Genomic DNA, 25,318 nt, shown 5'->3' on the forward strand with positions numbered 1-25,318 from the left:
ATGTTTTTACATAGGGTTCATGGAGATTAAATAAATTCCAAGACTGGTTCATGTGCCATCAAGTAAAAATGAACTTTGTAATAAGCAGTTTGTATTTTTGGTGCTCAAGCATTACAAGTAAATTATTCTCAGATATGCCAAGTGTAAACTGAGAATATTCATTCACACATGCAAAGGCTATAGACTGCAATTCAAAACTGCAAGGACACAAACACACTTTGGATTCTGCTGCTGCTCAGCTTTTCAGTAGGGCTGGGACTGTCTCTTCTCTTGCCCTCTGCTCTTGCTCTGCTGTGCACTTTCTTGCAGTGCAAATCACCTTTACGGGCTGCAGACATCCCACTCGCTTGCTCTGTATTCATTGTGCAGAATGTAAGTGTTGGAATTGTAAAAGGACGAGAGCCCGAGGATCCCGACAGGGGGAGGAATGCAGTCCAAAACCAATGTGGTTGATAAGTGCAAACTCTGGTTTATTAGCAATCCAAAACCACTTATATAGTATACCAGCTTGTTAACTCCTAAGTGGCCTAAAGCTTACCACAGCACATTTCTATTTCTATATAATTGGACTTACATTGGCAAGCCTCCATAGTCATGTTATGATTAAAAGAATTTGGTGTTTACCCCTCCTGTTCCCTGTTTAGCACCTTATCAGGACAGCTGCATCGTTTCAAACTCCCTCTTTATTCCCAGGCTTGTTACTCACACCAGTGCTTTCTCATGCAGGCAGTTTCTCACACACAGGCCTTTTGCTTCTAGGCCTATTGCTTGTACAATTTTTCTATAGATCCCATAATTCTATCAATGATCCATGCCCCTGATCCTTTAATAATTGCAACATGTAAGGAAAAGGAAGGATATGCAATCTCCTCCTCAAACTTGCACTGTTATCCTAGCTTAAAAAAAAAAAATCTCAAGTCTGTCTTAAACAGGAAAGTTAGTGCCACTTTGGGCATTTAAGAAATTACAGTGACAATTAAATATGCTATAAACTCAGCAGTCCTTGTATTAGAATAAATTAGTTCTGATTTTAAAAAAAATAGATCTTACTAGAATTAGGAAATCTGAAAGAAGATTTCTTGGTTTAGACATGTATTAGTGGGAATGAAAACCACTTCCAAATCAGGATGGACATTTTGTAAGACTTGGCAGGATCCCAGTTGTAAGAAACATTTCCAAACTCAGTTTGGGACAGAAGGAATTCAGATGCTCACTCTTTGCCATTTCTCTTCTGAAAGCAGATAAATTAACAAAGGTTTTTGATGCCAGCAACCCTCAAATCCAGGATGATTGAAAGAAAAAGAATGTAATTTTCTCATCTTTCTTTGACAAGTTTCCAGCAATGTGACAGCATGTGTTGCTTTAATTTATCAGTTTTGATTTTCTGTGTCTTTCCTGTGGGACAACTAATGGGGGCAAGTAGGAGGGGAGCTAAGCATTTTTAGCAACAGTAAATAAATGTGGAATGTGACACAGTTGTGTCATGGCACTGTGAAATTTTGTCTACTCTGGTGAAAGCCATCTTATTTCAATGTGGAATGAAGTGCCTGCCTGTTTTTTTATGATTACTGACACTTCAATAATTACTCAGTTGCATTCTCAATTGCAGTATCACTTTTTATTTAATATAGATGGCTTCTTTGCTAGTCATATACTACATTTTTCTGTATAGCACTTAATATTTAGAATAAAATTTCACTCTTTTTGATCTGAGGAGTTTAGTGCAGGGGAGGAAAAGTCCATTGATCTCTATATCTATTTTTCTGGTGAAGGGTAGGGAGCAGTTTATGCTGAATTACCTCATCACATGCTCTGCTCATCCCCTCGCAGTTCTCTGGCACTGCTACTCCAGGGTGGATATTCCGTATGGACTGTGCTATTCATGCTATTCATGGCAAAACAGCTCAACTTGTACACACAGAAAAAGAAGTCTTTTTACAGAGACAGCTGAAAGGGGTCATGCTGTAAACAGGATTTGATCGAAGAACACTGCTAACAAAAATTAAATAGACTGCTTCAAAATTATTTCTTGGTAGGACAAAAATGAATGCTTTGAGCTGTAATGATCAGGATTACCTTCAGTCAGTTTTGTTTTCTCATCCTATGACTCAGGTGGCTTTGGCATGCATTTTGTCTGCAAAAAGGAAGACCCAGAGATTAGTTTTATTTTGGTGTGTGTAACCTGTGTTGACTTAATTATGGTTCTAAGATCTGGGTTGTTTTTTGCCCAGTGTCTGAAAAGGAAGAGTCAGGGTTGGAGAAGGTATTTCCAGGCTTATAAACCTGTGTACTTACCCATCACAGTAGAATATCCAATGGGAGCCATCAGGTCCCTTTCTTCCTTCCCATCACTTGGTATGAGACCCTTGTAGGGGGCATATGCTAATGCTGTTCAGGTTGTGTGACATGGGAAATGCCACCTCTCAAATCATGGATTTAGGTGGCTTTCCCCTGACCAGCTTAAATACAGAAAGCCCTGAGAGCAATTAATAGATTTACAAACTTCTAAAGCAAAATGTCCTTTTCAGTTCATGTATATCCCAGTTCATCAATGTACCCAGGCTCATTGTTTTCACCATCAAGAGCATAATTGCTGTTGACTCATGTTTCTATTTAACAGAGAATGAAGTTAGAACCCTAGATTGATTTAAGAATTACTCTAATTTCTTATTTTCTGGTCTGAGCATCTTATATGCAAAAAATAAAAAAAAAAGATGTGACTTGCTGTTGCGGTTCATTTACTATAGAAGAGCATGACTTTTTCTTTTCCCTAAGAATTGCACTAACCTGCACTTAACTATGTGTCCTGTCATTTGGCTGGGTTGCCTACAGTTGTAAAAAGCACTGGGTATATTTACTTTGGTAGTTGGCTTGTCGCCACCTGTGATCAAACAAATTGCAGTGTATTGATTCAGTTTCACCTGGCCTGGTAAGTGAGTTCTGGAAGAAGCACAGATATTGCCTGCATCCCAGCTTTTTGCAGATGAAGATAAAAGTTGCTTTTTCCTCTCCAAAAACATAACCAGCAAGAGCTTAGTGTTACATGCCATTATAGTAACATTAATGGGATGCAGGGCCAGACAAGTACAGCTATTGTCTGTGCTACACATAAATGTCTTTAATAAGACTCTTGAAAGCTTAGCCAATAAAGGCATAAACCTGTTAATAATTGATATTTATTACATTGTAGTCCTTACAGCAAGATTCACATCAGATAAAAACATTAATTATTAACCCAGCAAACCAAATTGGAAGTGTTTCTGGATATCCGTTTTCTGAAAGAGTTGTTTGTACAGAACACCTCTAGTCCACTGACAGCCAGCGTAAAATTTCACAAATTCTCTGGAAACGATTGCTGAGGACAGTGCCTTCATGAGCTAGCAGTTCCCAGCTGCCACTTCCAAAACCATGTCTTTCGACAGGTTGTAATATAAATCAAATGGAACAGTTTTACTACAGTGATGTTATTTGCTGTAACTTTATTTAAGTGAAACACAAACTGATGGAGAGTAAAGCCAGGAGTCAAATATATCATAGTTACTTAGTTCCTTTAGTAACCACGCATGTTAAGAAGCTTAGATATGGTAGTTTAAGATGTCATACTCCTTCCAGAACTGAGTGCATGGGCTAAAATTTTACTATTCAATTCAACAGGCAAGGGCATATATTCCTGGGAAGTAACTAGGAGCTGTATTCAGCTGAACTCCAGCCAAACCTCTAAATCTAGTCAGTGGAGCACTTTCAAGTAGAACTTGAGGTCCTTGCCAAAAGTCCCTGAAACTTGTCTATGAAAATGTACTTCAGTGGTAGTTATCAGTTCTTTTAGTATACTGACCTAAATTCATGTGAACAATACTAGATGGTGAGTTCAATAGGAATTCATTACTATTTACTGATTTTTTGTGTATGAAATACATCTGCAACCTGGGTGAATTTGCAAGAATGATTGAGTATCCTTCCTTAATGTATGACTCAATTTTTCTAGAACACAGTAGAGATTCTTGATCATGGAAACAAACCCACATGTACTTTAGTTGAAATACTCAAATGTTTCAGTCTGGCTACTTACCTGCATGAAAAAATAAGAAAGTCAATCTGGTCTTCCTCACTCATATAGAAACATACAGTAGTGCCTCCAAGGCCATGGTTAGTCTGCCAACCTCTCAAAACTGCAATTTTATGTTTTGTCACACCAGCACAAGCTAATATTTTAATTACTCTGCTTCCAGCAGGAAGCAGACAACATGTGAGTGAAATTACATTATGTGCTGGATGTGAGGAACAGCACAAACTGGAAAGAAGGAAAGAGAGAGGGAAATGAGAGTTTTACCAAACTCAAAAAGCAAGAAGTACCACAAGTCTCAAGAAAAGCAGTAGTTCTTGCCCCCACCCTGTTTTGCATAATAATTCAGATAACTAACTTACCTTGAAAGCTGAAGTCCAAGTCAGATCCTTTGTCAACACTTTTCTTCTCTAGATGAAGTCAGATTTCAGTTAGTCCCCAATGTTAGATAGACATCTTTCAGGAGGTTAATGATAAATAATTCAGAACTGCCTCAAGACTAGAATCAGGTATTTCAAAATACCACTGACAGGCAAGAGTGTTGAGTCCCAATAACTTCCAGAGAAGTAGAAGGAGTAATGGTCGGCACAAAAATGCCTTAAAACAGTTGGGGTTTTTAAATTTGTTTTATAGTTGTTTAATTTAAAAATTATTTTTCAGGACTACAAGTAGACCTCTTCAGGAGGTCAGCCAGCATCCAGACTATCAAAGATGTGCAGAAACTCTACAATCTGGGTAAGCGGTCATAATTTCATTGCCAGTAGTAATGTGAAGGCTTTGTTCATCCTGGTTTTGTTAGTGAAGCAGAAATGCAATTTCTTGCAACTAAGTAATCAAAGCCATTTGTAACATAAAATAATAAGTGCACTAGTACAGAAAACTGAGAGACAGCAACAGGCACTTAATGCTTACTGAATAGCAAGTCATCTCTTGATGTCACACCAGAGCTGTAAAAAATCTGTAACAGCTAATGAAGTTTGAGTCCAAAATTGTATATTTTTTCATAAAAATTTGTCGCAATAGAGGGGAAACCCAGACGCTCAATATGAGTGATCAGCAGGAATCCGATTTACTGATTGTACCAGAACTCCTTATATACTAACAATAATAGGCTTTATGCATATTCATAACGGCACATTCTAAGTGGTTCACGTCGACTAAGCTGATCCTAAACCCCTCCTTAGTTCCCCTTTTGTGGTCAGCAGTTCTGCTTTTTTCCCTGGCCTTCTAACCACAGATGTCTATTGTTATACTGCCAAAACCTAACCTTGCTGGCTCTGCAAATAAACCCATAGTTCAGCAGTAAGACTCAATGGTGGTTCAGTTACTGAGCAAGATACATGTAATATTCTGTAACTTCAGTTGTTACACAGGATGTGTGGTGCATTGTCTTATGAGATCTTGCTCAGCTAGCTGCAAGGGTCTATGTGCCCGTTCTCACGTAGTCAGCCTCTCAGATCAGTAAGCTGCAAAGAATCTGTATATCCCGAATCTATATGTCCCTTTTCACGTAACCAATCCCTCACAAAAATTTGTATTGAGTTTATGCACTTTACTGTAGTTAAAAAGTCCCTATGTCATCTTGCCTCTGGTTATGGCAAAGAAATATAATTTTACCTAATAATTTATGAAATGTAGTGAAGTAATTTTGAAAGTCACTGACTTCCCTGTGAAGTCATTTTTGAACTGCCTTTATGGGGAGAACCTCTTTTATCAAAATTCATAATGCTCTATGCAAATGATAAATGAAAAAATAAAATATCAGGAGTTACCAGCAGCAGAAAGCCAAGTGATTTTCTGTTCAAAATGTTGTGAGAAACAGTTTTCAGGGAGTAGGTTAAAGAAAAACATATCATTGAACACCCTTTTTGCTTCTTCTTCTCCTTTTAGGCAAGTCTGTGAATTTTGATAATTATCATGATATCCATATTCCTGCAGTTATCCTGAAGACTTTCCTCAGGGAGCTGCCTCAGCCATTGCTAACATTTGACTGTTACGATCATGTCCTTGGAATCACTAGTGAGTATATATATGTTTGGAAAAATTTATACAGCAGGTTGAACCGGACCTGGCTAATTCAAAATCATAGCTGTTTGTTTGCTAAGCAAGGGGCAGTTGTGGATTTACAATATTATTAATACTTTGCTGCAGCCATGGATGGACAGCCTCATCCTTATCATCTGTACCAGAGCATTGTAGTCAGGGTTGCCAAGGCCCTCTTTGCTTTTTACAAAGTTCACTGGTTTATTATATATTCTACTGTATTGTTAACAATTGGATCAGACCTCTCATGGTCAGGGCTCCATTTGTATGATATGGCCCACCAATGAGTGAGTCTCAGTGATACAAGTTGCATCAAAGCAGCTTTAGTTTCAGCAGAAGAATTGTCGAAACAAAAGTTAGATGGTTATATGATATTTATATGGTTATAGATATTTATATGTTTCTTGGGATTTGTTTTTAGGGGGTTTTCTTGGGGTGGTGGGTTTTTTGTTTTTTGTTTTTTTGTTTTTTTTTTTTTTTTTTGGTTGTTGTTATTTCTGTTTTGTTTTTGTTTTGGGGTTTTTTTTTGGTGGTTTTTTTTTTTTTTATTTGTTTGGGTTAGTTTGATTTTTTCATTGCAACTATTCCATAGGAAAACATCCTGGGGAATAAAGGATCTAAATCTATGAATTATAAAACTTTAATTATGTAGCCTTTGTCAGGGAGTAGGAATTTATAATGCCCTTTAATGCCTGGGGCTGGAACACCTGAGATCCCAGAATATCTGGGAGTTAGCACCTACATACGGAGAATGAGATTTTGCCATCCAGGCTATAGCCAAGCTAGCAGGGAACCCAGGGGGCCTCCAGTCACGAGCATGCATTTTCCAAATGAAGGATTCATCTGTTCACACAATATCTCAGGGCATTCTGAAGAATAGGTCTGTTCACAGGAAGGTGGTAGAAATTGAGGGACTAAGAATAGTCGTTCAGAACTAGAAAGAATAGGGGAAATTTGGAAAATGAATGTATAAATGCTAATTTTTACTGAATTAATCTTGTCCTGACTTTCTGAGTGTGATATTTTTACTTTGTGAGAGAGTAAAAAATGTGCACAAGTCTGAAAATAATCTGAGGGCAGTGCATTGTCTAGGAACAGTGGAAGGTTTTGCTTGGCAAAGTGCCTGTGACACATTCATCCCATGTTACTGTTGTTTACTTGTGTTTTCAATTTTGACAAAATATTTTGGAAAGTAGAGTTTAAAAGGATTACTCCTTGGGCTTTCTTGTGTGCATGCAGTGTGATGTCTGCTGTCTTTTACTGATGCTGTGGTGATATTCCAGTTTTCAAAGATCTTAAGCTTGAAAGCCAAGCTGGACCACAGCAAAGGTACCTTCTCTGTGAATAAAGTGCAGAAGGAAGATTTGAAGAGGTGTAATCACAGACAGCTGTCTTGGGATGATTTGAAAATTCTCGTTCTGTCTTCTGGAAGAGTGTGTGTGTGTGTGTGTGTGTGTGTGTGTTATGCATCTATTACATATCTTAACCTGAAAACCCAGAAATACAGTACTTCTTCTGCTTTACAGCAGTCTGAAATGATAGTGAAACTTTTCTATTTACTGTCTTACTTGAATTTTTTTAAGTGTTATTGGTGGGAGCTGTGAAATAAATGAGCTGAGTGACAGACTTAAAAATTAATAAAACCTTGAAGTTTATAAAAAGATTATAAGTTTAAGTATAGAAATATTTAAGTATATATATATAGAGTATGTATAAATATATAAGCATAAAATATTATAAGCTCATAAACTTATAAATAAAATAACGTTATAAATGTGATAAATATAATAAACTTACTAAATGTTTATAAACTTACATTAAAAGCTTATAAACATAAAAAATTTATAAAAGTTTCATGACCTTTGGTCATGAAAACTGCAAGCAAGATTTCTCTTACCCAGGATTGCTACACTTCCTGCGTTATTTATTCCGCAGAAGGCTGACCAAAAAACTTCTTGGGACACAGACTAGTGTGTTTTATAACTGATAGTTTTGCAGTGGGAAAAATGTCACCACAGTTTATCGCAGTAAAGCTTCATGCATTTAGTTCAGTGCTTTAAGAACAGTTAACATGCTGAAATTTTGCACATACACACACATCCATGTGCAGAACTCCCAGGGAGAGAGAGAGAAATGCAACAGATGCAGAAAAAGTGGGCTGCTTTAGGTTTGGCATGATTAGCATCATCAGATCTTCCTCCAATTTGGTGTTAAATTTACAGTACTAAAATAATTACAGTATCCCGGGGGGAAAAAAAAAAGAGTCACTTGATACAGTATTTGAAATATGAATGTCAGTGTAATTCTCACCTGGACTGTCTAGATGATGCAAGAAATTTGGGGTCCAGATCTGGTTTTGCCTATCTGTAGAAATGAACCTGCTTAGGTTCATCTCTAGAAAATTCTCAGCCACTCAGATGGCCATCTCATAAATTCTTTGCCATGACAAAAGAATTTCCTGCAGAGTGACAAAAGTGTTTCTTTTTCAGTTAGTAGATTACCAAAATAGCACTTTGAGCAGGACTATGTCTCAGCAAGAATAAAACCAGACAATAAAAAGTAGATGTCTCAATTCAGTGCATGGAGAGATAATGAGATTCAAATCAAGACCTTTGAAAGTCTTCTGGTGAAAAAAAATATTTTGGCTGTTTTGCTGCATTGAGAAAATACTCTAGACATTAGTCTTAGCCAGATACATAATAATACAAAATGTGACAGAGGCATTCAAAGGAATAACCCTCACTGTCACTGTGGTCGTGGTTAGTAGAGCTGAATTTTGTGGTCAGTCTTTCAGATGGATATAAAGTAATTCCAGCAGATATAAATAAGGTGTTATTTCTTGGTAATATTGTGGTGCTTCAGAGTTAAGAATGACTTTGACATTGCAGGTGTGGAGAGCTGTTTACGAGCCACCAGATGCAAACAAATCATTCAAGGACTTCCTGAACACAATAATGTTGTTCTGAAATACCTGCTATGCTTTCTCCATATGGTGAGTATGGGCAAAATTCTCAAAATAATTTTATTTCTAAATCTGCTCCTGTAAATTCAAACTTTAACATCTCCATAGAAGGGAAAACTGAATAGTTTAAATTGTCTGGTGAGGTGGTTGTACAGTACTTGTTAGTAGACTGAACTTGGGGTACAGAACCCTCCAGCTTTGATACGAGTCAGTGATAAGCCATAGTCTGGCCATAGTCTGGCCACCATGAAATTCTTTAGATGTCATGAAAACTACTGTGCACATTTAAATGAACTGTGCTGGCACTGGTATATTTACAAGTCCTGTTCCTTCACTCCACATTCACAATGTATGTTGTTTTTTATTTAGTTTTGTGGGTTTTTTTCCCTATTTTGGTGTGAAAAAAGCATGAAAATAGTGGTTGTGTAATTTTAGGTGCTGGAGAAAACATAGGTGAAATCACCTGTTTTCCCTGAAGTATAGATCTTGGGCAACTAGAACACCAAATAAATTAGTGTTATTTTAGAAAATTATATAAATATTAATAAGCTTTAGAACAACCATCAGAAAAATATTTTGTATTAAATCTTTAAAATAGCATTTTCCTGTTTAAAATAGCCATTCATTACTAGTGTTAAATGAAAAACTTAGAATGCAAGGATTTTGCAAGGATTTTTTAATGTTTCAGGATAAATTTAATCACATGTCTTCTGTCCTACTTTTTGATTTGCTGATCTCTTTTAACCCATTTCTGGAAAACCCACGAGTCTGAGGGTTTTGGGAACATCAGCTGTTGAATAGTTCTACATTCAGCCTTGTGGCATAGTTTGGCTGTGCAGAAAAAGACAGTCACAGGGCTTCACATTTCCCTTCCTTCTACCTTATGCAATGCATCGCCTTTTTCAGACTGCAGTTTTCAAACGTAGGTGCCTGAAATGAAGGGTCGTGGTGTAGGTGACACCTAAAGCAAATGGTCTGGCCTTCAAAAGCCCTAAGAGCCCACCGCAGCAATCATGTCTAGGGAATGATACTGATTTTCACCAGTGAGGTAATTGGCCCTCAGTAGCTCTTCTTGAGCTACAGTCATGTTTGTCATATTCTAGCCAACAGTGTATTTCAGAAACAAGTGTATTTAATCCCTTTTTCCATCAAAATACTAGCAAAAAGCAAGATTATTGGATAAACACATCACTATAACCAGCAGTTGCTGTAACACTCACGTTTTCATTTACTGTTGTCTAGCTGAACTCTAAAGCTATTAAGGAAGTCCTCATGTCATTTGCTATTATTTTAGCAACTGATATAGCTCCTCAGTGTTATGAATCGCGTAAGTTATGAATCTACTACTTTGTTCCAGTAGTAGATGCATCATCTTAATGCACTTCTTCAGAGCTGAGCTCTTGATATGTTAAGGAGGTGTGCAAAAGTACCACACAATATTTTCTGTAATTGGGCGATAGAATATAGCATTATTTTTAAGTAGGCCTTGTTATGTCAAGCACAGCATCAAGTGATACTAGTGCTCAGATCTGCAATTTTTGCTGATCTATGGGTTTTCTTCCTTAATGTCTCAGGGTATATTTGCATTTGGAAGGGTCAGGGGGACATGAAACTTTCTCAGAGCTAGAGATTTCTATTCACTGCAGACTGGTGTGCTCCACAAGCTTCCACAATTCATACTTTAACAATAATCCCAGTTTTTATCTGCAAGCACAACCTTCTGCCTTACATGTAAGGGGCAATTTAATTCTTCCATGAGCTGAGTCTTGGGTGGTGCAAAAGGTACTTGTAGCAATTTCATAAAGTGGGATGAAATATAATCACTAGATACAGGTTTTGAACACTCCAAGTTTGATACAGGCTTGTGAAAGAAGAAAAAAATATCCCTATTTTCTCTGCAGTCTCAACCCTCTTGCTTAATGAAACAGTGTAATCCAAGAGTGCTACAGCAAGACAGGACAACTTGTACAGAAGTAACAGACTTGAATTTAAAAAATAGGTCCAAGTTCTTTAACTTTAGATTAGTAGTGATTTTGCCAGTAATGAGCCCAGTGGTGAAAGGTATAAACCATCCCATCTCTACTTTGCAGTCCACCTGGCTGCTAGAGAAGGATTTGCAGGGTCTTCTTGAAGCTGCAGTGGACTGAGGTCCATTGGCAGAAATGGGCAACCAGGAGCAAGAGGGCAAAGACAGACCAGTTTTCACAAGCTAGTCCCTGAATAATGCCTGTGAAACATGTCTGTGCTTGCTCAGCTGATTGCAGGAGAGATGAGTGTGCACTAGTGCTTGTGTTGCACAGGCCCTGCATTGCACTGGCAGTGGAGTGGATTTATGAATGCACATGCAAACTTAAAGGGCTCAGAGAAGTCTCCTTGCAAAGAAGAATTCTTGGCAAAGCGCTCTGAGGGCTACAGATACCCAGTTCTGAAGCCAGAAACCGTTTAGAAGAATGCTGTAATTGTATTTTTCCATGACAGTCTCAGGCTAAAGAAGCAGGAGAGTCTGTAGAGTCTTACATTTTTCCTACCTGCTGCTGACTTCTGTCCCTGCAGTCATGCCTCATGTGGGGGAAGAGTGGATGACTTTCCTGAAAGAACCATTGCAAAAACTCGCCAAATTCAAATTGTCAAACCTGGACCAACTAGAAAATGGACAAGGTTTGGGACCCATGAGCTGTGCTTCAGATCTGCAACCAGAGGAGCAAATTTAAAACCAAGTTCAAGCTGGAAAAAATTGCTCTGAATTAATGTTTTGTCTCAACCACTTGTCCAACTGAAAAGTGTAATTACCTTCAATAAAGCTTGAGGGTGGCTGGAGATGATGGGGCATGTTGGGAAGGATTAGATGACTCATGGAGCAGATAGAAGCAGTTGGCACATCTGCAAAGTAGCTGACAGTGGGTGGTAGAAACTTAAATTTCAGTCAGTTTGTGGGGGTGTTTTAATATCTAGTAATTTTCTGTTGAAAGTGTTTTGCAGAGTTCCTTTGAGCATTGTAATTGAGCAACCAAAGAGATGGTGATGTTGTTATATTTTTAAAACCTAATAGGGCTGTTTCTACCCTCTGTATTTCACAGTTTAAGTTCATTAGGTAGTGTAATGACTGCTTTACTCCTGTGGTATCCATGAATCATGGGATCATCAAGGTTGGAAGAGACCTTCAGGATCGAGTCCCACCATCAACACAGCATCACCATAATCACCCCTAAACCATGTCCCAAGTGCCACATCCAGACACCTCTGGAACGCTTTCAGATATGGTGACTCCACCACCCCCCTGGGCAACTTATCCCAGTGTCTGACCACTGTCACTCTTTCAGTGAAAAATTATTTTCTAACTGGCACAAATTGAGGCCACTTCTTCTAGTCCTTTTGCTTGAGACATGGCAGAAGAAGCAAACCCCCAGCTGGCTACACCTTCCTGTCAGGGAGTTGTAGAGAGTGAGAAGGGCCCCCTTGAGCCTCCTTTTCTCCAGACTGAGCCCCTGCAGCTCCCTCAACTGCTTCTGGTACTCCAGGGCCTTCCCCAGCACCATTCTCTTCTCTGGACACCCTCCAGCCACTCAATGTCTTTCTTGTCATGAGGGCCCAGAACTGCCCTTGGGACTCAAGGTGTGGCCTCAGCAATGCAAGCACAGGGGGACAGTTACTTCCTGGTCCTGTGGCCACACCATGGCTAGGACAGCCCAGGTGCCATTGGCCTCTTGCCCACCTGGGCATACCTGGACTCATATCCAGCTACCTCCTTTTCCCAGATTTCCAGCCCCTCTTCCCCAGCCTGGAGCTGCAGGGGGTTGGTCTGATGCAAGGGCAGGGCCCAGCACTTGGTCTTGTTGAACCTCAGACCACTGTCCTCAGCCCATCCCTCTGCAGAGCTTTCCTGCCCTGCAGCAGATCAACATTCCTGCCCAGTTCAGTGTCTTCTGTAAACTGACTGGGTGTGCATTTAACCCCCTCATCCAGATCATCAGTAAAGATATTAAACAGGACCTTCCTCAATACTGAGCCCTGAGGACACCACTTGTGTCCAGCCACCAAATGAATCCATGAGTGTGCTAGGATGAAAGTATGTGGTATCAAAAATCATCATAATTTTCTAGGAGGAGCTGGATATTATTCTGGGATAGTGAACATACATGTTTTGCATTTGGTGATGTGGAACCAAAACTTCAGTGTTTGTTCCCAATGATGATTTTTGCAATATACAAGTTTTATCTCTATAAATTACTTCCTTACAATATAGGCTGTCATTACTTAATAGTTTTTCTATATATGTTTCAGTGAAAGGGGGAAAAAACCTAACAAAGTGAAGCTGTGTGATTCTTTGTAGTGATCCTTTCCTATGATGTTCAGATGATTGCTTCAAGGATATGATCTAGGTCTCTGGAAAATTCAGCTCATCAAATTGACAGAGCATGTATTTTCAATTGAAACAGAGATGATGGTTACTAACTTTGTGATGGAATCAAAGAAGGAGTCAAGGGAGTTAATTCCAAATGCTGAATGTGCCTTTTGTATTTCTTAGGTAGAATGTAGCTTTGGGTTGCAGTTATTCAGAGGGGTAGCCCATGAAGAGGTTGGCTAGCTGCATGCTATCCTTACAGGATCTAGTGCTGGAAGAACACATCAGCTGCTTGTGGTGGTGTAGATGGAGTCGATATGTTCATAACCTTTGAGAAAGAAATCTGGCACTGAGAGTAGTGAGGGGGTTGAAACGGTAGGAAGCCTGATTTCTTTGGAAAGAGGTAAAGTCAGTACCAGTAGTGTGGCAAGGTTTCCCTGCTTGCAGCTTTTGGTGAGCCGGTGAAGATTATTGTGTAGAGTTCAGTTGCACACTTTTTCTTGCGTCTACTAAGGAAGGGATTGCTATGTATTTTGGAATGAAGCAACATTGCCATGTCTCTCTTGAGCTCCTATGTCATCCCCATTAATGACTCACAGATAAGGCTTAGTGAAGCTCTGCCTCAGTTGATAAAATCACTGTTTCATTTTATCTTCAGGATTTTCTCTAAGAGGACATGTTGTGGGTATTTTTGTTGATCATTTCAATGTTGACTGTCTCCTTGAAATGTTTATAGAGTGGTTGCAGGTGGGGAGACATGGTATAATCTTGGAGTTGGGAAAATTCTTTGAAATAGTTAACGTGACGAGAAAAAATTAAATCTAGCTCTATAGCAAGTCACAGTGGTACTGCTTTGAGCTGAAATATAGGCCTTCCAAAGCAACATCTGGATTAAGATGTGTGTATTTCAAGTAGTGCTTGAAGAAGCTCCTGTATACAACTTGTGGGTGGAAGGTGTCAGGAGCCCCAAAAACTAGGTGAATACAACTGCAGCAGGTTTGGCTCCTTCCAGCCTCCACTGTCCTCCAGTACTATACCACATGCTCTTTGTGCCATTCCAGACTACCTGCCCTATGTACACTTAAGGTACTGTCTTGGGATGACTTTATGATGTGTATCCCATACTGCTGTTCTATGCCCAGAAATTAATTTTGTGCCTTTCTATGCCTTTAAACTGAGCCTGAGAAGAGAAAAAACCCGACCAAAACTTTCAAAGCAGTTTTGCAGTTTGTTTTCATGTTCCAAGGACACAGAGATACAGATTCCTCTTGCTGCTAACAGCAGCGGAGGCAGTGGGGGGAAGCACCCTGGCTTGCTTTCTTTCCAGCCAGCTTTTGGCCAGGTTTTCAGCTCCTTTTCCTCCAGAAAGTTGAACTTTGTTTTCCTGGGGCTCCGATTTTTCCCTTCTTCTCTGCTGGATGGTTTCAACATCAGAATACATTGGGAGGACTTTCCACCAAGGCCTTGGCCCTGGAGGTGGGCCCACCACCCCGTCCCAGTGACAAGGAGGGGGAGAGAGAGACTACAGAAGGACTCTGAAATTTTCCCAGGTTTCTCTCAGCAGAGAGAGAGATTTTATTATTTAGCATCATTATCCTTTTCCTGTGTGTTTGTTAAATAAATAGTTTTTATCTCTTTCACTTTCCTTTGAGGAAAATTTATTTTTTTCCTGAACCTGGTGGGGGGTGGGGTGGTTGTAACCTGCTTTCTATCAGAGGATATTTTCCTCCAAATTTGCCCGAACCGGCACAGGTACCTTTCTTAGGGTATAGCTCTTCCTCGTGCTATAGAAAATACAGTGTGATGGGCTGTAGCTCTCATGATATTTTAGAGACTTTCCACTGAAAGAACCACCAAAACATAATTTGTCCATGATCCCCAGTGTACAATATTACAGAGTAAATGCAGCCTGTATAAGCCACCAAGGGCCAGAAAGCAGCCCCCAGCCTTGTCATATTTCTTAGTAAACAAACACCATTTCATTGTCCAGCTACCTTCAGGGTAATACCTAGTTCTGTGTCTCCTTGTTAACAGAGTGCTCCTTGTTCTTATCATTTTCCCTCATCAGTTATTTTGGCACTAGCTTAGTTTTTGCTACATTGCTATGGTATGAAGTCCTCTTGTTTGAGCTGATGTCATCTGAAGCAGATTAAATTCCTTTATGCTGTTTTTCCCCACCCCAGCAGAGATAACAATAGATTCTATGATAGAAAGATTGAAAACAATTAATTTTCTAGCACAAGGAAAAAATTCAGCCTTTTTGCTTGACCTTGTGTTATACTCAAAGGACACAGCCTCCAGTGCCCTCATTGCTCTGGGCTGCCTTGTCAGCCCTGAGGGTAAGAAACCAATGATGTACGCATGGCCAGGGTCTGCTCCTCTTTTTGGTTCCTCTTCCATATAGGATCATGTTTTGTCTCTTGTCTCCTGTCTGCATATACCTATTCATGTTTATGTTTTGCCAGGTTTCACAGGAGAGCATCCATAACAGAATGACAGCATCCAGCCTGGCCTGTGTCTTTGGTTTGAATTTGATCTGGCCATTGAAAGGAACCACCTCCCTGAGCGCTCTCGTACCCGTGAATCTCTTCACTGAACTGCTGATAGGTTTCTACATGAATATATTCAATTCCCGAACAGTGCCTGGTGAGATCTTGCCTTAATGCTCTCAGAAGGGAAAATGGAATAAGGCTGCCTGAGGGAAAGGTCTCTTGGATGAGACCTCTGTATTTAGGGCTCTCCTGTGCAAAAAAATTTCAACATGGAGTAAAGTTTCTGTATCTTTCCAAATACCAAAGATATTGGGAGAAGACCGGTGTTACATATATTCCCATCACATGGGGAGAATATCAACGTGAACATTCAAAGACAAATAGATCAAAGTGAATCCACTTGCTAAACTTCAGCAGCTGACAAAAATTGATATGTTAAAAAACCCTGTAGATACAAAAATGCTGCTAGCAAGGATTTTCTTGCTATTTTCTAAGTCCGTGAGAGACTTTTCTCTCACGCAGAAGAGGTAGCAGAGTATGTAAACAACCAAGCCACCTGCAACCTTGGAAAGTCTTGTTTATGGTATAGTAGAAAAATATTTTGACAATGGATGTTTTAGGATTTTAGCTAATCACCCCCAAGGGGTGGCTGATCCTTTGTCCAATTAGGCTATGAAGAAAAAAGTCTATAAAAGAGTTTGTAAAATAATTAAATCAATCAATCTTGCTGCACAATTCCTGCCTGTTGGATCATCTCTCCTCCTCCTCCTCCCTATGGCTGCGGGACACGGTGATATACCCTAGTGCCCAGGCCTGTGGTAGTATTTGGTGCTGCCCGACGTGATCTGCACTCTCTGACATGTCCTGCACGCTGCGAGCCAAGCCGAATTTCTCTAGAGGTACGCTGTTCCCCTTCCCACCCGGGACCGGGAATTGCGACAGGACTGAGAAATGGCAAACAGCGGCTCACAGACTGACGCTGTGGTACTGGTCTGGAAAGGTGTGTTTAGTATAATGCACACCTCCATTCCTGAAAACTCAGTTCGGGATTATTAGACTGGGCTACCTTAAAAGGGATTTCCATGGACAGAGATACCGCCCTGGACTTTGCCTTATGGCAGGAACTTGGCTGTGCTGTCCAACACGAGCTCCTGACTGGGGACCCAGCAGCGTTAGAATTATACAAAACCTGGCGTTCGTTATTTATTCTGCTGACAGACCTTGACTGTGGCAGCAGGGCTGGCTCGCTTATTTCGGTGATGAGTGACGGAGGAATGTCGGGGGGGACCCCGCTGACTGGGCTTCGGGGGAAAATGATGGTGGATTCAGAAAAACCTCCCTGGCTCCACAGGCAGAGCCTGCGTTGCCTCACCCTGCACAATCGCAGGACTCCGTGGCCCCCAGAGACCCCACGCCGCCAGAGGCGGGGGGGTCAGGGCAGCGAGAGGGTGCACAGCCTGCCTTGCCGCTCAGCTTGGCGGCGGCCATGGCTTATCCAGGGCCGCAAATTAGCGGCTTAGCAAACTGGACCCCCAGAGCGGCTCCTAGCTCCGTTGCGTATGCACCTGGATCTAACTTCTTAGCCAGTGTAGCGCCGGGCGTGAGTGTGCCGACACTTCCTGGGTGTGGTCCGCTGCCCTCCTTGGCGCTGGACTGTTCTGCGCAGTCGCAGAACCGAGCCATTGACCTTTTAATACAGCATCTGCCTTTTCTGACAGAGTTACTGAACATATCCCGAAGGGTGGAGGACCTGTTCAGCTTGCTAGAGCGGCTGCTGTGGATGCCAGAGCCACCCTGCTGTGCGGGGAGCGCCGGGCCCGCACCGCCAGCACCGCCCGCGCTGCCCGCAGGAGCCGTGGCTCCAAACCAGGAAGCAGGGCGGCCAGCAGCGAACCCAGAAGTAGCGCTGCTGCGGGAAAACGCAGAAGCGGCGGCGGCTGCGGAGCGGCGGCCGGGGAGCGTGGCGCCGAGCGCGGCCGGGGAGCGAGAAATAGGAGCAGTGACGAGTGCGGCGCCGAGCGCGGCTGCGGTGCAAGAGACGAGCGCGGCGCCAGGTGCGGTTGAAAGCCTAGAGATGGCGGCAGCGGCTCCAGTACAGGCTCGGTCAGGACCAGCCGAGACAGCATCCCGTGAAGAAGCCGTTGTTCAAACTGCAGCGCAGCCAGCTGTAGTCTGTGCTGTCTGTTCTGGCTCTAGCGAACTTAGCCATAGTGCCCCTCTCCGTCCATCTCTGTTCACTCCCAGCGTCTCTGAGTTGCCTTTGCCTGATGACTCGTCATCGGGAAGTGAGGCAGATGAGGTTCTGGCCCCAGGTCGTCAGGCGACTGTACCCGGGCGGCGAAGAAAAAGGCTGCGCTGGTCTCGCCCCTGGACCTTTCAGGACTGCATGGTAACAGTGCGTCCGACCCACTACAGTCTCTTCTTAGAGTCAGTTAAGATGCGAGCGTTGGAGGAGGGTGACTGGAGGTTATTGGAAACACTTGGAATGCCAAATAGATTTGAGGATTCTGGGCGTAACCAGGAAGCTGTTAAACTTCATCCACAGGCTGTGCCAGAAGTTCAGGATGGTAGTGACTCCCCAAAAGGGGAGACCCAAGCTTTCCCAGTGTATAAGGCTCTCCCAGATTCAGGAGAGCATGACAAGCATGAGGTAATTGCTTGGTAAGTTGCCCAGGGCCTGCAATCCAAGGTGGCACAATATGGGCTAGGTTCTGCTGAGGTTATGCAGATAATAAGGGTGATAAATACAGATTTGCTTTCTCCATTTGATGTCAGACACTTAGGTCAAATACTATTTCAACCTGTACAATTTACAGTTTTTGAGAAAACCTGGAGAAAGCTGGCTGACAAGGCTGCATTAGGGAATATGCAGCTCCCTGCTGCCGATCCTAGACGGACAGCAGGAATGGATGCTTTGATGGGGACTGGTCCCTTCTCTGATCCCAGTCTACAGGGTAACTTGTCTTCTAGCGTCCTGCAGCAAGCTCAACAGGTCGGCATGGCTGCCCTGTTGACAACCATAGAGTTGTCTGCGCCCAGAAAGTGATATACTGAAATAGTTCAAGGGAAATCAGTCATTCCTCTCCTTTGTAGAGAAAGTCGCTGCTTCTCTCTAGAAGCAGGTTGAGGATGACGGGTTAAGACAGATGTTGTTAAGGCAGTTAGTGAGAGATAATGCAAACGAGGAATGCAGAAAAATCATAGATGCCTTACCAGGGGATCCTGAGGTAACAGACATGGTCGAAGCCTGCGCTAAGGTGGGATCTGGGAATCAGAAAAGGTCTGTATTGGCTGCATTCCTGCAGCCTGTTCACACATCTTCTGGTCGTGAACCAAAGCAACCAAAACAGGCGAAAAAAGGGAAGCGGCCTAAGCCAAACCAAAAAGAGAACACACCGATCCCCCAGTGCAAAAGGTGTGGCAGGCCAGGGCATTGCTCGGACTATTGTAGATCCCTGACTCATGCCAATGGTCAGCTGTTGTTGAGATACTTCCGCCAGGGTGAAAGGAGGGGGAATTGCTCTCCAATGCAGTCTCTCCCCCAGAGAGTGGCACAGGTACAGGCACAGGCCTACCCAGCTACCCTAGAGATGGCACCCAGGGATCAGACGGCACCCAGGGATCAGACGGGTTTGACGTCCACACCGCAGCCGCAGTCGTCTTAGACTCTAGAGGTATTTGTAAGGTTCCCTTGGATGCATATGGACCCTTAGCCCAGGGATCCAGTGCGATGCTGGTGGGAAAACCTGACGTTGCCCATCAAGGAATCTTAGTGCACTCAGGAGTTATTGACGCTGACTTGATTTGCGCTATGGTCTCCACGCAAAAACCCCCTGTAACTATTCCTAAGAAGACCTGCCTTGCTAAAATAGTGCCTTTTAAGTCTTGTGTCCCCAGGATAGAACAACAAACTCACAAAGATAACGGCAGTGGATCTACGGGACTTGCGCAGGCCTTCTGGACTGCAGACATCTCTGACCAAAGGCCACAGATGACATGTACCCTGATCCTGCCGAACGCCCGTTCGGCTGAATGGGGATTCAGCTTCGAGGTTTGATTGATACAGGTGCTGATGTAACTATCATCTCCTTCTCTGCATGGCCTCCCTCATGGCCTTTAGCCCTGGTGGGATCGGCCATCGCAGGACTAGGAGGAACCACACAGAGCTATTTAAGTGAACGGCCTGTGGTGGTGAAGGACTCAGAGGGGCACACAGCTACAATTAGGCCTTATGTTGCTACCACTTCCCTTAACCTTTGGGGACGGGATGTGTTGGCAGCTTGGGGCGTACGGATTGGGACAAATTTATAGCAGGGGTCACTGTACACAAGGGTGCACAGTATCCTACACTGCCTTTGTGGTGGTTGATTAACACACCAATCCGAGTCAGACTCTGCTTAGTTAGTTGAACTAAGGGCTGTTATCATGGCTTTTCAATGATTCTCACAGGAACCTTTGAATTTGGTTACTGAAGCCGACTAGCCTTACAGTACCACAAAATTCAAATAATCCTGTTATTCCGAATCATTTTCTCTCATTGCAGTCTGCAGGCGAGACACAACTGCCCCGGGCAAAAGTCTGGGTACGGAATTTACTCACTAACCAGTGGGAAGGCCCGCATGAGCTTATTTTGGGGGTTTGGGGTCGTGAGTATGCTTGCGTTTCCACAGATACTGGGGTACGGTGGCTACCTTCAAAATGTGTTCGCCCTGACCTACGGCACCAGAGGCAGAACAGGCAACCTCCAAATGATGACCAGAACGCCAGCCATCCAAATGGCGACCAGAATGTAGATCATCAGCTTAATGAGTCTTCTGATGATGACCAGGATGTCAACCATCAGGCAGATGGTCCTTCTACAAGCAGAGACTGGGATGGTCCTTCCACAAGCAGAGACTGAACTTTAAATTTCTTGTTATGGAGTCAGATAGTTAAAGCCTTAAGGACATATTTAGAATTAATAACTGATGTAGATTTCTATTTAGGATTAATAGTATAGTTGTTATCTTATAAAACAAAAAGGGGGAATTGTAGGTACAAAAATGCTGCTAGCAAGGATTTTCTTGCTATTTTCTAAGTCTATGAGACTTTTCTCTCATGCAGAAGAGGTAGCAGAGTATGTAAACAACCAAGCCACCTGCAACCTTGGAAAGTCTTGTTTATGGTATAGTAGAAAAATATTTTGACAATGGATGTTTTAGGATTTTAGCTAATCACCCCCAAGGGGCGACTGATCCTTTGTCCAATTAGACTATGAAGAAAAAAGTCTATAAAAGAGTTTGTAAAATAATTAAATCAATCAATCTTGCTGCACAATTCCTGCCTGCTGGATCTTCTCTCCTCCTCCTCCCTATGGCTGCGGGATACGGTGATATACCCTAGTGCCCAGGCCTGTGGTAATAAAACCCCATGACACTGCATGCCAGTCTGTCATTTCTTTGGGGATCTGGAGACCTTATTATGTGACAATATTTTCTGCATGGCCAGAGGTAATTTCTGGACCACTTCTCAATGTACATCTTCCTTTTATTTTTTTTTTCTTTTCTACTTTTTATTTGAATACAAGTTTATTCAGAATTACCCTATTAAGTTAATAAAGGTGGAATCAATTTTTAAGATATTAACATTTTTGAACTATTTTTCCATATACTTAAGCATCTTCTTTTACACAAAGAGGGTGGGCACTTGTGGCACATCAGGTTGACAAGTACCACAAAGAATAAAATGCTTCCTGTGAAATTTGAATTGTGCAGATGGGTAACTAGTTATGCTTCCAAATATCTAATATATGCAGTTAATCACTGTGGCTGCACATGCAAAGTGTGTCAAAGTTTTTTCTTGTAAGTTCAAATGAGGAGTAACAATCCTCTAAATTCTTGGAGTTTTCCTCTAAATTCTTGGAATTTTAATGAGTGGAGTTATATTAGTGAATGCATAATACAGAATATAGACTAACTTTGAGTACCCCCAATTGCTTTTGCAGATTGAATTGATAGAAATTTCGAATTAGTTTCTTTAGAAAGCAGTAAGAACAACTTAGATAATATACCAGATAGATAATATCATTTTTACACATTAAACGTCTGCTATTAGTCCCAATGTGAATAATTAGCCAACATAAAGGGAGAATTTTCAGTGTTTTCTTTCTAACTATACCATTAATATTGCTTGTGTTTAATGAACACCCTACTGTTTCATTGCTTAACACTGATTGGCAATGGCATATTTTAAACAAGTTGTGATCGTAGTTGCCTGTAGAGCAAAAGAAAATTAACCAGTGTTAAAAAAGGTAAGTGGTGTTTTCTCTAATGCTCTGGTCTTCCTGCTTCTGTACAGAGCTAATGAAACAGATGGAATATTTAGATTTCAGTAATAGTCTCAGGAGGACCTTCTCCTCTGCAAACACAGCCACTTTTTATCCCATGGGTTTTAGTGAGTTGAGGACTTGGGCTTCTGTCCTTCGTCTTGTCAGTTGGAAATTGCCAGCCTGTGTGAAGAATGCAACAAAATCTTATCACAGAGGGTGAAGAGGATTTGTTCTTGTCTCAGAAAACCAAATATTCAGGAGGCTGTGGAATGCTGAATGCGCAACCTTCATTTGCCCAGTAGGTGTCATCTACAGCATTAGGCAGTGATTACAATTTGAAAAATACAGGCTTTGGAACAAGATAGGTTAGGGTCAACTTCTGATGACACAGCTGTGTGTTTTCTCCAGTTCTTCAAATGTCTTAAAGACAATGTGTGGCTTTTGAATATCTGTAAGTAATAACCACCGATGACTCCGATTTAAATATAAAATCTGGCAGAATACAAAGAGAATAATTAACAAGAATTCAGGGCTGTTGCAGTTCAGCAAAATGAGAGTGCCAAGGACAAAACTATCATAGGTTTGTATTGCAACTCATCAGTTTTACATCTGAGTAAGAGCCTCCTAGCCTTGTGTTGAAACCCAAACATAGTTATGTTCAGTACTACTCAGCAACTTGGTTCTGTACATCAGCACCCTGTTTTGATAGGGGAGGAATTTGGCCTCTGGGAATTAACAAAACCACAGTATTTTGCCACCCTCTGACCTTGGTCAAAATACATACGCATTAGTTTCACTGTCTGTAAAAAAAATAAAGGGGCACCTGGCATTAGAAAAGTTCCTTGGGATTAAATACTGGTAAGTCCTATAAAATGGTTGTTTTCCATTTCCTCATATCCTTTTTTAAAAATCTGGCAACACCATATGGCCTTTGGTTTGCAGGCTGTGTTGCATAATGGGAATGAGAGTCCTGGGAAGTAACAGACCAGAATCCTGTAGTTTGAAATCCTGAGTTCATTGAAATTAGCTTTGCTCAAAATGTCCCCAGAGGTAGATAGGGGGCTCCCACATAGATTTAGTTCCTAGGTTAGGAGACAACAGGAATTTGCCAGCTGCAGTTGTCAGAAGACAGCTGTCTCCAACCCCTTTACTTTTACAAAGAAAAAATACAAGCCACAAGCATCCCTTCAGCTGGTTTGCCTGCCTGTGGACACCCAAGATGATAGTTAAAACCAGACTCCTTCTTTCAGTACTGGTCACGTGCTAAATGCCAGGTCTTCCTTTTAGAGCTTTGTAAACTACCATTTCCCATCGACTTATAGCTCCTCTCATTTAGTGAATGAAGAACAAAATGGTGCTCTCTCATGTCAGGGTGCTTTCTTTCTTTAAAGAACAGATAACATCTGTTATCCCAGTGTGGGTCATTTGATGCTGCTTTAGAAAACCAGAAGCTCTGCTTCTGATTGCCATTATCTCTGCTGGGGGCAGAGTGATGGGGGACCGGGGCTCCTGCTCCCCTTTGCCTTCCTGCCTCCCCAGCAGGCAGTCTGGGCAAAAACAGGAAGGGACTCACCTCCACCCCAGCCTTTCCCTACAAGGCTGCCGATCACGGGGAATGGACGCTACCCAACTAAAGGCACCTGGGTACAAATCCCTAGTGATGAGACCCCAGCTCTGTCCCCCAGTCCTAGAGGATCTGATGAAATCCTCCATCTGTGGCAAAACCCCCCGATCTCTGTCCCGAGTGCCAGACTTAACTATAGCATTAAATCAGCTTACATGAATTATTCAGAAGGGTTCATGTTAGAGAAATATATGTTTCAAATTTCCTGACTCTAAGAGGAGTCCTGGAGGTGTCCCCTGCAGTTACTTTGATAACAGTTTCTCTTTACAAATGATAATTGCCCGATTCAAGTTTTTGTACAGCGTGGCCTTGTGAACTCTTCTCTCGTATCAAAGAACAATTTTCAGATCATTTCCATAGCAAAAAGAAAGTGATTATGGAGATAATCTGTTGAAAACACACATGCTGGATTCCAGTTTAAAACAACAAAATGCAGTAATGAAAGGAGAAATCAAGTGTTACCTAGCTGACAATATATAGAGAATAAATTGCCTAAGCATTTTAGTTTACTGAGCTGTTAGGAGTTGAAAATTGGTCCCAAGCTTAGTCTGATTATCAGGACACCTCTATCAACAAGCACCAAAGGGGAAAGGGAATACTTTTCTACCCTGAATCTATGAAGAAACGTAAGAAGATTGAACAATGCCATGAACCGAGGAGGGCATTTGCAGTTCTTACAAAAAAAACTTCCATAAATGAATATCACTTACATGTGTGCAGATGATCATCTGGGTGTGCTGCAATCCTTGAATGGCATCCGTCACAGAATCTCTCAGAGCCATATAAACTTTAATATATTCATCCACCCATGAGGAAACTAATAATAGAAAAGCTCCCGATATTTTATTTGCGTGATCAATGTGTACTTAGGTAGCAAGTTGAACATTTAATGGGATTGATTGTACAATCACACATCCCCCCTTTCATTTTCTGACTGGTTTGTATTCCCAGTTGTGGAAAATGTAGGTTTGGCAACACTCTCACTTTTTGAGAGGCCATGGGGGTGTTGGGATGTGGGGGAAGAAGGTGAAGGAGAGTTACTGCCAGCACCTAGAATTTTTGAAGTGAGAACTCATGTTCAGTCAAAGCTTTACTGGCCTGTAGTGTTCCTGTTCATACCCTCTTCATTTTAACAGGTTTTCAATTACCAAGACAAGTCAGAAGCAAACATACCCTGTTTTGAGCAGGAACATCTCCATTGAAGTCAAAGGTATGACTATGAGAAGTGGTAAATCCTATATTCAATACACATGGCTGGGGCGTAAAAGGTGTTCTGCCTTTCCTGATGGAGCAATGCTCATTTGCACAATCTGAAGAGTTTAATTTTTGTCTTTATCTATGCACATCCTGGAAAGCCATTTCGGTGTGTGGAATGTTGCAAAGGATTCCAGTGTCCTCCAGCATCATCTGAGAGCGATGGAAGATTGTAGTGAGGTGCTACAAATGCTCTCTTTGGTCTTGCTTGAGAAAAGACTGCCTTGAGGG

General features: G+C 41.8%; 1 protein-coding gene across 1 annotated transcript in view; it reads left to right on the top strand.

Annotated features, from left to right (window-relative positions):
• ARHGAP8 (Rho GTPase activating protein 8) overlaps positions 1-16,409 on the top strand; it is a 57,612-nt gene extending 41,203 nt beyond the window's left edge. Inside the window, 4 exon segments of the mRNA XM_042051136.1 lie at positions 4,724-4,798; positions 5,954-6,082; positions 8,995-9,098; positions 15,876-16,409. Coding sequence (XP_041907070.1) covers positions 4,724-4,798; positions 5,954-6,082; positions 8,995-9,098; positions 15,876-16,073 — 506 coding nt within the window. The 3' untranslated portion in view covers positions 16,074-16,409.
• The last annotated feature ends 8,909 nt before the right edge of the window (positions 16,410-25,318 follow it).

This window comes from Corvus kubaryi, unplaced genomic scaffold (genome assembly GCF_017639235.1).
Source record: "Corvus kubaryi isolate FWS band 111438036 unplaced genomic scaffold, C.kubaryi_AGA036_p1.0 74, whole genome shotgun sequence".
NCBI lineage: Eukaryota > Metazoa > Chordata > Aves > Passeriformes > Corvidae > Corvus > Corvus kubaryi.